Source organism: Vidua chalybeata, chromosome 20 (genome assembly GCF_026979565.1).
Source record: "Vidua chalybeata isolate OUT-0048 chromosome 20, bVidCha1 merged haplotype, whole genome shotgun sequence".
NCBI classification, from domain to species: Eukaryota; Metazoa; Chordata; class Aves; order Passeriformes; family Viduidae; genus Vidua; species Vidua chalybeata.
In genome coordinates, this window is record NC_071549.1 from 7,842,128 (window position 1) to 7,856,471 (window position 14,344).

The window sequence follows — 14,344 nt, forward strand, 5'->3', positions numbered from 1 at the left end:
AGGACAAAGTGCTTTTAAGGAGCCAGGCTCCATGGTTGAGGCAAGAAATATTTTCTTGCATTTGTATTTTTACAAAACAATCAGAAAAGTTATATAATGACCTGCCTTGGCCTCTGCAGGCTTTGTTTGATTACAGTTTATTAAAACAGCACAGCACTAGGGATGCCCTGAAGCAGGATTTTGCAGTTCAAAGAGGTTTTTTGCAGGAATGCATAAGGTCAGGGCAGTGTGATACCAATATTTAACTAAAGGGTGTGGCAGAGGCTGTGCTGGTGTGACCCAGTGTTTGAGCTCCACAGGACCACTGGGATTGTGGAGAGCCAGGGACATCTGTCAGATGTGCTGAGAGCAGGAAGTGCCACCTGCAGCAGCAGCAGTTGTGGTAAAACAGAAAAGAAACCTGGGATCTACTCCAGTCCTGTTTCCAGCATGCTCTAACTGCAGTGCTATTGCATGGATTTGGTCATTTGTGTGATTTAAATCTAACTTCCCTGTTAGTCTGCACCCTAAGATAACTCTAAATGCTCTTACATCAATGGATAAAAGATAAACACCTTGGAAGCAGCTGTTTTTACCTTCCAGTGGTGCAGACCCTGGAGACTCCCTCAGTGACATCCCCTGCTTTATATTTCCTTCCATTGTATCATAGGTTCTCTTTAAGCCAATTTCATGAGCAGTTCTTGGACTCCTTGTTCCTTCACGGACATTTTTAATAGCTGGCAAAATGTACAAGAGTGTGGTCAGGAAATGTGGACAACACAAAAGGAACATAAATATTACATTAATGAGACTACAGGTCATTAATATTTAAACAACACAACTTCAATATAATATTGTAACATTAAATATCAATCTTAAAAAAGATGCTTTATAATTTGTCAAAAAGTTACTTGTTAAGTTACTCATTTATCAATATTTCAACTGAAGTTTAAAGTTACATAATACATTTATTTTTTATTTTAATGTTACATGATACATTTATTTTTATTTTAATACAGGTAATTTTAAACCTGGTTATTTACCCTTTCACAATACAAACATTCAATGACAAATAGGAAATGAATGGCAAAGGAACAGTTGAACTATATTTTAAACACGCATCTACTTGGAAGCAGAAACACTTCAGCTATGGATTATCACAGCAGAACCTGACTTTGATCAGGTAGAATACACAAATACTCACCATCATAAGATAGAATATGCCCACTTTTGCCTTCATAAATGACATGGCCCTTGGCTGAGGCCTCCTCCCTGCACTTCTCTGGGCTGCTGTCCTCGGTGGCCAGGCGGGTGATGGTTCCCTTCAGCAGCGCATCGGCGGCGATGCCGGACTGGGACAGAGCTGGGGTACCCTGTGTGCAAACCCAGCACAGCAATAAATTCACAGCTCTGAGTCATTAGAGAACAGGGAGGAGTGAAGGGGAAATACAACAAAACCAAAAAAAAAAAGCTTTTAGGTCTATAAAACCAACGAATTTGTCAAGTATGGCTTAAACTTCTGCCTCTATTAGAGACACTTAATCAAAATATGAGTAAGATTATTTCTGCTACCTTGTTAAACAACATTACCAGAGTATTTCACAACGTGGAACATTTAACCTATAAATACCATTTGGGGGGAAGATAACATATACCACATGGTGCCATTAGGTTTTATTTCTGTCCAAAGCAATGAAACCTCCCCTTCTCATCTCAAAGCAGAATTAAGGCAATTGCTTTCTGTACAAAGGAATGCCAAACCAACCAAAACAACAGCATTTAAAATGGTAAGACAAAAGGCCTGAATTTCCCTTCTTGGATTTAAGTAGAATCTGCACAAGACTGGTTACACTTGGTTTGAATATTTGAACTCAGGTGTGATGCAATTTTCAGGAAAGTTGCCCTCAGATAGGTTTAGCAAAGGTTCTGGTATTAATTAAAAGGTTTGAAAATTCATATATATGAAGATGAAACATGGTAATGCTGACTTCAGCAATAGTGGGGTTTGAACATCTGATTGGATTGAAAGTTCTTTTTTCAAGGCAGTTCCTACCCTGTGATAATAATTTACTTTTTCAGACATGCAAATACATTCACAATGATAGTCTGAAGATGAAGATCTGTTTTGCTACAGCCTTCCCAGCAGTAAAAGGTAAAATACCTGAGTTATGGAGCCTCTCAAAGAAGGAATGGTCTCAACGGAAACTTTATTGGTTGGAGTTCCTCGTGTTATACTCCCCTCCTGTATTGTTGTGGTACCTGATTTGAAATAAAGACATCCTGATAAATAAGAGAATTTTTAAAAATCTACTCCATTTGAAATAATTAAAAATTCTATTAAGAACTGTTAGTTTACACTAAAATACAGGGGAAAATTCAATTTAACAGCTGGCATATGAGGCAGGCTATTTTCTCTTTTAACATAGCCTTTTACAGACCATAAGTATTTTACAGCCTTAACTCACAGCAGTTAATTTATTTTGTTTTGATGGATTTGCTGTAGTGAGCAATTTTATTTTGAAATTGGCATGGCCCGTAACAAATACTTTTAAGTGAACCATGCAGACAGGAGGAGTCAGCTACAAATACACATGCCTTGGAAAACAGAGAACAAATTAATCCTGTAATCTTATGATACTTATATAATCATAGAATACTTTAAAATAACACTTCAGCAGTTAATTCTCTTGTTTTTTTCAGGCTCTGACAAGAGTTTTTTAATTTCTGTGACTTTCTTTACCTCGCACCACACTTTCATGTTGTGCCCTGACCAGGAGTCCCTCAGGTTGGGAATTCTGGCTTCTGGGTGAGAATTCTTCTTGTTTGATATAGGGCAGAGAAGCTATTGAGGAGAAGAAAGAGAAAAAGGTTGAGTTTTTTAAAATTTCCTGTAATTATGGATCATTAAATAGTCTGTATAAAACATGTCAGCTTTTCTTTCCTTACCAGATTTGGCCGACTCTTGCTGCCTTGGCAGCCCAAGGGATATAGAACCCACTGATGGCTTTGCAGTTTCTGGGGCATAGGAAGCTTGACTGTGGGATGTTAAATAAGTGCCAGGTGTTCCCTGAAACAACAAATAGATGTTAATTCTTGTTTCTGGAATGAAGACTCACATCTCTCTTTAAACGAGAATGCTAAAACTACTATGATCCCATCTGGAAAGGCTACAGTGCCCCACTGCCATGTCCCAAAGCACAGAGCAGCAGGAGTGGAGTGTCACTGGTAGTTTGGAGATGCAAAAACTGGATACCCATGCCTTTAAATGTGAGTAAATATTCCATTTCTAAAGCTCCTGGAATTCCTGGACTTTTAGAATTATATGTACAGGTAGGTCTTAAGAGTTAATGCTGTGACTCCATAACTGAGTACAAGAAATAGAAGATAGGAGAAAAGGAAAAAAAAATTATATAAGACAGATTTTCAAATAATAATTCTCTTACTTGTGAGATTGAGCCTCCCATGATGAAGGAAGGTTTTTCTGATGGCACACTGGTTTTGGAGGATGGAATGAGAGGTGGTGGTGGTCTGGTGGGTCTGGTTGTGGGCAGGCGAACTCCTTCAGGAATATTGGTTATCACCTGGTGAGGGGCTGGCTGGAGAACTTGAGGGGAAAAATTGTACATTAAACATTGCAGTGTGAACAGAAATAGCACAATACAGCCTCACTGGGCTAGAAAAACACTGAGCAGCTATTCACGTGCACACACAGAAAATTATCTTTCTTCTATTAACTCATAAAGTGTTCAGGGAATAATTTGATCCTCCAAATCTTTACCTGGAGGGACACTGTAGCGAGCTGCATTCATCTCAGGCTGGGGAGAGGCTTTATTGACTTCTCTTGGAGATAACCTGTAGGGTGATGCTGACCTTGTGGCTGGATTTTGCACTTGTGCTTCCTGTTCTATTCTCTTGACCTCAGCATAAGGCATATAGGCCACGGGTTTTCCTGGGAGGGTTGAAGTAATCAGAAAGAGAAGAACCCTGGGTTAGAAATTGGAGTCAAAAGGTCCAATTCACAGCACAGTTTTAACAAAGGGACTATTCCAATGCCACACACACCCATCAGGTACAAACAGTGCAATTAAAAAGAAGTAATGTGAACTTTTGTGCCCTGTTTCGGTGCTCAGTGTCCAAGTATGAGCACAGTCAAGATGAATGTTTTACTGCACAGAGTACACATTCCCACCTATACCTTAAGCTTCTGGAAAGGCCTCCCCTAGAACAGAATCATCTGCTCTTTTCACTGGCATGCTCCATCTTTCTCTGTAGGAACAACTCATTTTTGGGTTTGACCCAAATGGAACCAGTTTTCTGCCTTTATATGAAGGGGCTACATGGCAGAGCGGGCAGGTCCCTTCCAGCAAGCAGCAGCTCATTATCAGCTCCTTATCACACAAAACTGTCACTCTCCAATGAGGCAGCAGTGTAACACACAGACACAAAGCACAGGGTCATCCCAGCACAGCTGTGGGAACACCAACCTTCCCACTCCACACTGGGGCTCTTGGAAGTGCCACAGGGGCTCACAGCGCTCCGATATTCCATGTCCAGCTGCTCCTGGCGCTGCCGCTGCTCCTCCAGCAGGGCTGACTCGTGCATGGCCTTGATGTGCCGCTGGTAGAGGGCATAACCACTCACTGGGGTGCCCACGGGGACAGAGCAGGGGCTGCAGGAAACCTGGGGACAGCAAAGGGACAATGCCAGGGACACCCTCACAGGCACTTCCTGGAGGAGCTGTGGAGCTCAACTACCCCCTGCAGTCTGGGTGTTTCAAAACACACCTGTGTTTCAAAACCACACCTGGTTTTAAGCTATTTGGTTTATACTTGGTTGTACTTAACCTATTTTTCCCCTGAAAAATACAATAATAAAGCAAATAATATTTTTCTTAATTTAACATTTTGTTTCCTGACTAGATCTAGGGGTAACAAACACTCCTTCAAACAGCACTGAAAACTGCCCATACCATAGGTGGGATGACAGCAGCTCGGTGGTGAAGCTGCTGCAGGTCCATCTGCCCTTGCTTTATTGTGGATGACACCAGAATTGACCCAGTGGGATTTAACAGGGAGGGCTTTGACTCTCTGCTGAAGATACTGGAAAAAGACATAGAGGGAAAAAATATCACCAAAAGGACCAAGATTATACATCTTAAAAAATTTACAGCCACAATTCTTAAATTCAAAAAACCAACACATTTATCAAACTGGACAAAGAGCTGACCATGTTGTGTTTTGTCCCACAGCACATATGGTAGAAGAGGCAACAGATGCTGCTATATTTTTATAATACACAGAAATACCAAAATAGAGCTCAGAATCTCCCACATCAGAAATTTATGCGTGCAGTACTTGCATCAATGCAACCTTCTTTGTAGAGAGCGCTTTGGAAAACCACAATGGATAGGAAGGGCTACATGTATTTAATCCACAGAAAATAAATAGTCTACAATAAAATGATTTCACATGGAGGGCTAAGACATTTGTGGAAAGATGATGTTTGAAGAGGCAAGGGAGTGCACAAACACCATCACCTGCACTCTTCCAAAGCCCACATGCACTCCATGACACTGGATACTTTTGACATTTAAACATCTATCCCTGGCACTGTGTGTATATTAAACCACTGAGAGGGAGGGGGGCACTGGCTCCAGTGCCACTATGGGGTGACAGAGGAGCTGCACCAACAGAACACTGAAAAGACTTCAAACACCCTCAGTGGTGTCAGCCATTCCCAAAAGAGAAACAGCTCCAGAGACTGTCCATTCAAAGCCCTACTCACCCCTGCCTGTCAGGTTCTCCATCAACTTCCTCATCAGCACTGCAGGTGGCACTGGAGTCATTATCTGAATGGGATTCTGGCCTGGCTGTAGTAACTTGCTGGGACAGGCTGTAGTCCATTTCCTCTGGTTCTGACTTTTCCTTGGGTTTCTCCATCTCTCTCTCTTTGGTATCACTCTCTATTTTCACTTGAATATTCTCTGGTAGCCTCATTTCAGTCTCTACAGGTTCTACTTTGGTATGAACTGGAAGAGTAATCACAGGCTTAGCTTCAGCTGAATGGCTTCTACTGTCCACCTCCATAGGCTCTTCAGCCTCAGTGTTTATTTCTTCCTTGACCTGTGGCTCAGGGTTCTGAGTTTCAGCTGTTGTTACACTTAGGGCTGGTAAGGAGGGAGATGTGCTGGCTGCAGGTTTTATGGCAGATTCCTGCTCTGCTGGGGCCTCAGTGGTTACTTTTGGAGCAGCAGGCTCAGATGGAGTTTCTTCAGTTGGTTTAGCAGGTTCTGCTGGAGTTGGAGATGGAGCACTTTCTGTATCAGAACTATTTTCAGCACCTGGAGAAAAAATGTTTTGCCATGAAGGTTCAATCAATGAAATCTGACAAATTGGGTGCAATAAGGATCCATCAGTTTTAACCAATCCATCTGCAAAAACAATTTTGACTTATTATAGAAATGGACAATTGGCTGAATTACAGAAATACTGCAACTAAAAAATCCCAACTACTTAAAACCCAACACTTCATCTTCTCTCATTCATTGTTTATGAATTCTATTGCCTTTTGCTTCACAAAAGACCAGCCAAGATTAACTGATGTTGAATGTCTATAAATAAGCAGTTGCAACCAACAAATACATATAAAAAAACCACAACAACAACAAAAAAAATACCACTTGAATTTGTTTGTCTGAAGCTTTACTGAGACTACCAACTACCAAAGGTTACATTTATTTGATTCAACTTGTTTCAACACTCCAGATGACAGCATAATCAAAGCATCTCAAAATACTGCAGCAGCAAACATCTTAAGGCTGCTAAATTCTAAAAATGCTGCATCCACTCAAGTGAGTTCAAATTGCTGAAATTCAACTGAAAGAGCATTTGAGAACAACAACATCATGAAGTGGAACACAGCTTTCTGAGCATATAATTAGCACAAAACATAGGCTCCTTTCTGTGCACACACCACCTTCCTTCCCAGAAAAGTTACCTTCACTGTCTTCTGGGTTCTCTTCTTCATTAGATGCTTCAATATCTTCATCCTCCTGAGCTGACACAGTGGAAGCCACGCTCTCACACTGTGACACATCTCGCTCCTCTCGGGGCCTTCGCGAAGACTGAGGAAGACACAGCATTGACAATGTACTGAAAATTCACAATTACTGCCTTTTACCACATTCCCATTTACCACTCTGAGGTTGAAATGAAGGACAGAGAATCTCTATTTAGCACAGTCATTCACAAGGGGGCACTCTTTCAACTTCAGCCCAACTTTTGTTGCTCCTGACCAAAAACAAGTTTGGGAACAAACCACGGTCTCACGGTATATTTGGGGGACAACAGAACAATGGCAGCAAACAGACACTGATGTTCTTGACCTCAGTGAGAGAAGACCAGGGTAGCACTGCAGCTTAGAGGATTCCAGCACACAGCATTCTACTGTCAATGCCCCCAGACTTTCAGTTCCTGGACTTCTACCACATCTCCTGCTCTGTTTGGTAAGGTCAGTGCTTGCTGTGTTTCAAGGAGTTGTTGTACATCTACAGCTGCTCATGCACTGGTGAGGAACGTGGTTTTCAGAGCACTGGAGAACTCCTCAGGCTCGAGTGTTTTACCTAGTACAAAACCTTCTATTGCATTTTAAAGCAAGAAGTGGTTACTGTCACAGGTCAATGAGCACTGGCCACTCTTTGTAGGAGATTTATGTCACAACACAAAAACAAGTAGAAAAGGAAATGAGTGGAGATTGCAAAACAGCCTTAGTGAAGTGTGATGCATGACTTCAGAAAGATCCAAGTTTTCTCCTACAAAATATTCAATGTCCACAGCACTCACCTTCTGTTTGTGCTGTTGGAGGAGACTGTCCAGGTTGTGTCTCCTTTTGTAGTTGAAGTAGAAGTTCTTACACTGAGCTTCACTTTTTGTCCCAACCATTTTGGCAATCGCTGCCCAGTTTCGCCCGTGTTCCACTAGACCTGGTCAGACATAAAAGAACCAATATTTACTATGATCAATAACTCAGCTATCCAAACCTCAATAAATGGAACAACAATGCCTATGGGAAGGCAAGACAGAGAAGTACTGCTGTCCAAACAGTTCTAAGTAACCCACAGGAAAAGAGTCAACATCAGTCTCAAAAGATGATTTTGTCTGTTAAAGCTGCTTGCTTTTTCTTTTTTTTACAAAAGAGCCAACAGCAATTTTCAAATCAGCGTAGTGTTGGCAAAAGTCACAGCAAATATATTCAGTGATTCAGTAAATCCTTGGAATTTTGTAAATGCAAGTCTCCAGAAGGAAGTCAAAGGCTTTACAAGGTTTACCTTTCTTAGCAACTTCCATTTCTTCTTCTGTCCAGCGGGATGTCTCCACAGGCTCTGTAGAAGCTGAAAGAGAAACAAAGACACTGAGCAGAGAAAAGACCAGGATTCATTATCATGGCACCAATTATGCATCCCATAGTCAAGAAATCTATTTACATTATGGCTTGCTCAGGCCACTGGGGAAAGCTCTCTTGATAGAGGGAAGCAGTCAATCTCCATTAAACCAAGTCAGAGATACAGAAGGAACCACCAAAAGCTCAGCAGAGAAAACTGTTCAAAACTATTCTGCCTACAAAACTGGGATTAATTGTCTGTCAAGGAAGATTTCTAAGTAACTTAGATGTATTATCACTAAAAATTTATTTAAAATGTCAGTAATTACCATCAGCTACTAAAAGCAGCAATCCAACATGCTCTAAGCTAGCTCAGTGCTGTCTCACTGCTGGAATGGTTACTTATTGGTTAGTGGGTGTCAAGAAATCTACTGTTCCTGTATTAACTGAGTCTCCAACTGGATAAATGGACAAAAAGAAAAGAAAACAAAAAGCTCCAGTAAGTAAAAGCAAGCAAGAAACTAAGTATGATTCAGTACAAAGTACTTTGCATTCACTCCTCTGGATCTCGTATCATTCTGTATAAATTTCTGAACAGCACTGAGCTGCACCAGCCTCCATTTCCTTTCTATAAAATCTGCCATTATACATAGTATGTAACAAAGACCCTGCAACAGCTTTAACAAATCACAAAAGTAGGACACTAAAGTATCTGATCCACTGAAAAACTATTTTGGGTTTTTCAGAAAACCCTGCAAAAAATGGTTTAAAAATAAAACAAAAGCAAAACCCACTATCGCTTTGGAATTATAAAAACCCACTGCTTATAAAACCCCATTGTATCAATGGAGCAAGAATGTTTCTCACAATCTCTGTTGTTTACAGTTATAAAAGACCTGATGTGCCCACTTACTCTGTTCTTTATGGGCAGAACATGTGAGTAACAGAAGAGCTGTTACAAGCTCTAGAATAGCAGCTGGCCTGTAACTGCCCAGCTGAAGCATGAGGAGCAACAAAATTTGCCACAGCAGAGCACTGCAAGAAAAAAACCACAACCTGCCCTGCCATCCTGGATAATTATTTACCAGCCACAAGATATTCTGGTATTTCTGCATCAACACAAAGTAGGTCAGCCTTTTCCAAAATACACTCAGAGACTGCGTAGTCTTCTTTAACCATATCAGCCAAGAAAGTAACATTTCATTTTAAAAAAGCCTCTTGCCATCTAATGCAGAAACAACAACTTGCCAAGATCTATTTCAGCTTATGAAACTCCCTGAAGTACTCAAATATCAGGCCAATTATTTAACAGCATCCTCAGTGAGCTGCAGCCTGTAAGTGAATCTGTGTCAGAGGCACCTGGATCTCTGCAGACCCATCACGAACCTGCCCAGGGAGACAAGGTGTTATCACACAAGGGCTGAACTGCTTTTTCTCCCCTCACATCATTCTAACAGTCACCTGATGGCACATGCACTATTCATGAAGTTACACTTGTGAAGTTTAGCAGTTCCACACAGTCACAAAATTATAAGCAGGGCTAAGAATAAAGCTGGAATATTAAACAGGAAAACAGAAGTGCGCTGCATGCCTGGAAACAGCCCGGTGTCAGTGAGGAGCCTACGACCAGCTGGGTCCCTGGGAGTGCTGTAAATGCTACTCACAAGGTTCTGGTGGGGGTGGCAGAGGTGGTGGTGGCTCTTCAGTGGCTGCAGCTGCAGCAGCATTTGCTTGTGCAGCTTCATTTGTCATTGATCTGGTGATTCTGCCCTTACGCCGACCTTGGCTGTTGGCGGTTTTTCGGCCCCGAGGAGCTGCCTGCTCCCTTTCCTCTGTTTCCTCTGGTGCAACTTCAGTTTTGTCCTTTTCTTTGGTATTCTCTCTGGGAATAGGTAAAATATAATTCAGTCACATTCAGAGAGCCATTGTGAGCAGATATTCCTGAATATCAATGGACAAAGAAACCCCAAACCCCACAAACAAAACTCCATGAACTCAAAAGATGTCTTTAGTGAAGCAGAATTCACTTATTGCCCACAGCTTCCAGTTGCCAGACAGTAACACAGATACATGATTTTGTCAACTTCAAAGAAAATATGAACACTCCATGTGTGATAGAACGTATGAGAAAAGCCCAAACCAACAAGATATGGAAATTATTACATGTGCAAAGTAATAATCACGTTACTTTTTCCACTGATCTGATTAGCTCAGCAAGACAGAGAAATTTGTATGTACAAAAAAATTGTTTCATACACAAAATAAATAGTTTTCAGTCCAGATTTCACTGGCAGGCTAATGCAAATCCTGTTCTGTTCTTTGCCAAAACCTGCAATCTAGGGTGAATTCATGCATTTCAGCACATACACACTTACTTAGATTCCTCCTTCTCATCCTTCTCCTCCTCATCTTTCTTTTCCTCCTCTTTTTTTTCTGATTTGTCTGATTTTTCCTCTTCTACCTTTTCTTCTACCTTTTCTTCTTGAGAAGGACGAGCAATCTGTTGCTGAAATGAAATAGGATTTAGATGATAACTTGATCACATAAAGGTGCAGCATCTTGGCCTCAGAGCAGCACAAAAACTGATGCTGCCTTACTTCCCACTTGATAATATTTTAAGTTACAGGCACTGCACAGTAGTCAGCATAAGAACAGAATAACTCTACTTTATATGATATAAATTCTATGGAAGTACAGGAGGTTTCTGCAGCATGAGCATGGAGGTGATTGTGTACAATCACACACTGGCTGCTGTGTGCCCCACTAAAAATGAACAGCTATGTTTTAAAAGTGCTTAGGGAGGTCTGACCATGTAGTGAGGGTGCTGCTCCGCTCAAATTTTACTTTTAACTTTGTGCATTTTATAGCGAAACACAATCTTACAAGTGGGGAGCAGAAGGTCTTGTAGCATGAAAGTTATCAGCAACTCCCAAGTCGCTTTCTCAAAACTGTCACTACTATTTAAGAAATATAATTGTTTAAAAAATTGGGTTGGGAATTTTAGACTTACATTTCCAGTGAGTTTACAGAAAGAATTATTAAAAGAACCAACAAAAACTCTTTTCTCTACTGAGATGACAATTTTACAAGCACTGTGCTTGTCTCAAACAGATACCCAGAGTACATTTGGCAATTCATGGAAACACAAGGACAGAGAACGACAAGACAAGGACAGATAATTACAAGATTGCTGTTCTAGCACTTGAACTCGGATTTTACAATCTACTGAAAAATTCCTCAAAATAGGCTTTTCTTTTTCACAGAGGAAGCAACCTCCCTATGAGTGCAGCAGCAGGTGTCACTGTTTCACTAACTAAACTGAGGCTGGAAATAGTCACAAACTGACTTGGTTTTGACATTTTAACAATGTGAACTGGAGCACACTATCATCTTGCTGCAAATTATTAGCAATTAAGGTGCTGGTTACTGATTATGCAAACACTTCCTTCAAGCAGGATGTCAGAGACATGCTAAGATAAATTATTTCCACCTTGCTAGACAGACTGACCTGAAAACAAGGAGTTAAAACTGCGTTAAAAAAAATTAAAGAAAATTATTTCACATCTAATCTATTTAGAAAACAGTTGTTGAAAATCCTGCTCTTACCAGGCCAACTTAACTTCACTTGGTTCTCTGTTACCCAGTAACTTTATTTAAGCTGCATAAGCAATGCATAAACACAAACCTTAAAGGAGTCGAAGGCTCGGTCAGCGACGTTCCTGCACATTCATCTGCTGATTGCAACTTTTACTGTCCTCACAAGGGGATGGGCTTGAGCTCAGGGCACGGCTCAAAAGGGCAAAACCCACCCCAGCAGCGAAATCACAGAGCTCCTTAGCAGAGGCTGCCTGACCCAGCAACGTGTTTATTCCAGGAAATTGTGTCATTCTGCCACTTAAGCCGCCTGCAGCAGTGCTGCCCCTCTCACACAGCACCTTCTAATCTCCCCGGAGTCACCAGAGGTGATCCCCGTCACACGCAGGCGGTGAATTTCTGTCTGCTCACATCACTGGCCTCCCACCTGCTGCCAGCCATGGGCTCCAGCCACACACACTGCAGGGACACAGCCAGCACTGACCACTGCTTGGCCACCAAATACATTTAAAACTTCACTTTAAGAAACCTTCTTTCAACCAGTTATTTAAGGAATTCTCTGTAATCATAGAATCACAGGATGGTTTGGGTTTGAAGATCATCCAATTCCAAACCCCCTGCCATGGGCAGGGACATCTCCCACAAGACTAGGTTGCTCCAAGCCCTGTCCTGAACACTTCCAGGGATAGGCAAGTTAAAGCACCATACAGCCATGGCTTTCTCTCAATTCTATGTTAAAAACCTGCTCTATATTTGACAAGTGTTGGTTTAAGACACATTTGTTCAGTTGCCTCTGTGACACTCTAGAACAGTTCAGGCAGCATTTTATAAAAAGCCCTTTCTAGGCCTATTTGAGGACAAGCACACATCAGAATTTTATTAGCCTTGTACCTCTTCACTTCACATCCTTGATCCAGCACTCAGCTTCTCTCAAGTGGAAGCCCCCACACTGAAACTTGAGCCATGTTGTGCTCACTGCATTCTCTGAAGGACTTCAACGTCCTTACCATGATTAATATCTCCTCCACTGCAATATTCCACTTGCTTGCCTTCTAATTTACAAAAATATATGAACTATTAAGAGTTTAAGCTGAAGCACCTGTTATTGGCCTAAGCCCATCCTGGAGCACCTCATAAATCTTACATGACTTGTGTTTGCCAATCAGCAAGAAAGTTTCAAGTTGCTACGGAGAGATATGAAAAATATCAGCTTCAAACAAAGCTGGGGCACAGGAGGGGGAAGGGGTGAGCTGCTTTCTGCAACTGTAAGATAAAAGTTCTGGCAAGCCAGGCAGTTCAACCCTCTCAAGTTCTTTTTTTACTAGCTGTTATAGATGTTGCTAATTAATCATTAATAAAATTAGAAACACAAATATGATTTTTGGCACCATGTAGATCTTTACTATTAACATGCTAACTGCAATACTTCTGAATTTAAACTTTCATAAGTGGTAAAATTTCCCTTTTAGAGTGCTGAGAGTATTTCCTTGAGTTGGCAAGTCCAGCTCAACCCTCTCCAGAGCTAAAAAACTGGCACTTTCCTGCATCCTTCACAGAGCACTCATTAAGCTTGGCCAGCAGTTGCCCAAAGTTTAGGGATCTGCTGTAGCACTTAAAAGTGGATCAACAACCAGCAATTACAGAGTACAACTCTGCTGCAATTCCAAGAGCAAGTAATCTGAGCTGAACAAACCTTCAGTGTTCCAACTGATGTATTCAGTTACTCACATATAAATCATCACTCACAGGAGCAGTCACAAAGTCAGGCAGAGCACCTTGAGCTGAGTTCACCAAGCAAATCCATGCCCTTGTGTCTAAAGCTGGAATTAAAATCTTTCTGTTCTATATACATTATCCAAAGTAAGCAGGCATTTATGGACAGAAAAGCCCATCCAAATTTTGAACTCTAACAGTTCCAATATTCTGAAGTTTAACAATGTGGAAAAGACATTTAAATATACAGTAATGACTTTCTAAATATCTCAAAATCTCCAATTCCACTGCACCCTTCAACATGTGACACTTCCCATGACCACACCAACCTCATCTTATAATGGCATAAGGAACTGAGCCACTCCAAATGGCAGCACTACCTCTGCTCAGTGTCCACAGTGACTGTCCACATTTGGACAATCCTGTTCATTTCCATCTTCTTTTCATTTGCCACACATCCAGACTTTAAGAGCAATCATTCCCCAGTCACTACTCCAACAGCAATAACCTTTCCTATTAAAAAGGATTATCAGGCTTAGAAATTCTAACAGAAGTCCTGGCAAAATACAGGTTATTTCCAGTGATTTCTCCCACCAGAGCAGAAGCTCTATGAAATCCTGTGCACAATGACCTTATCCTAAGCAATCCATCATTTGTGGGGTACAGACAAGGTGCTCTG

The 14,344-nt window shown here is 41.2% G+C and overlaps 1 protein-coding gene across 4 annotated transcripts in view; it reads right to left on the bottom strand.

Moving 5' to 3' along the window:
* The window catches only part of NCOR1 (nuclear receptor corepressor 1), a 56,559-nt gene that overhangs the window by 13,951 nt on the left and 28,264 nt on the right, over positions 1–14,344 (bottom strand). For 3 of the 4 annotated variants that reach the window (XM_053961130.1, XM_053961128.1, XM_053961129.1), the window contains exons 15-29: positions 10,734–10,864; positions 10,023–10,240; positions 8,306–8,368; positions 7,821–7,960; positions 6,976–7,102; positions 5,764–6,319; positions 4,949–5,078; positions 4,464–4,659; positions 3,758–3,928; positions 3,423–3,583; positions 2,926–3,046; positions 2,720–2,821; positions 2,141–2,238; positions 1,184–1,352; positions 576–716 (exon numbers count right to left, since the gene is read on the bottom strand). In XM_053961130.1, the coding sequence (XP_053817105.1) occupies positions 576–716; positions 1,184–1,352; positions 2,141–2,238; positions 2,720–2,821; positions 2,926–3,046; positions 3,423–3,583; positions 3,758–3,928; positions 4,464–4,659; positions 4,949–5,078; positions 5,764–6,319; positions 6,976–7,102; positions 7,821–7,960; positions 8,306–8,368; positions 10,023–10,240; positions 10,734–10,864 (2,524 nt within the window). Of the gene's footprint in view, positions 1–575; positions 717–1,183; positions 1,353–2,140; positions 2,239–2,719; positions 2,822–2,925; positions 3,047–3,422; positions 3,584–3,757; positions 3,929–4,463; positions 4,660–4,948; positions 5,079–5,763; positions 6,320–6,975; positions 7,103–7,820; positions 7,961–8,305; positions 8,369–10,022; positions 10,241–10,733; positions 10,865–12,043; positions 12,483–14,344 lie in introns of those variants that run through there. The other variant, XM_053961131.1, reaches the window with a different exon arrangement.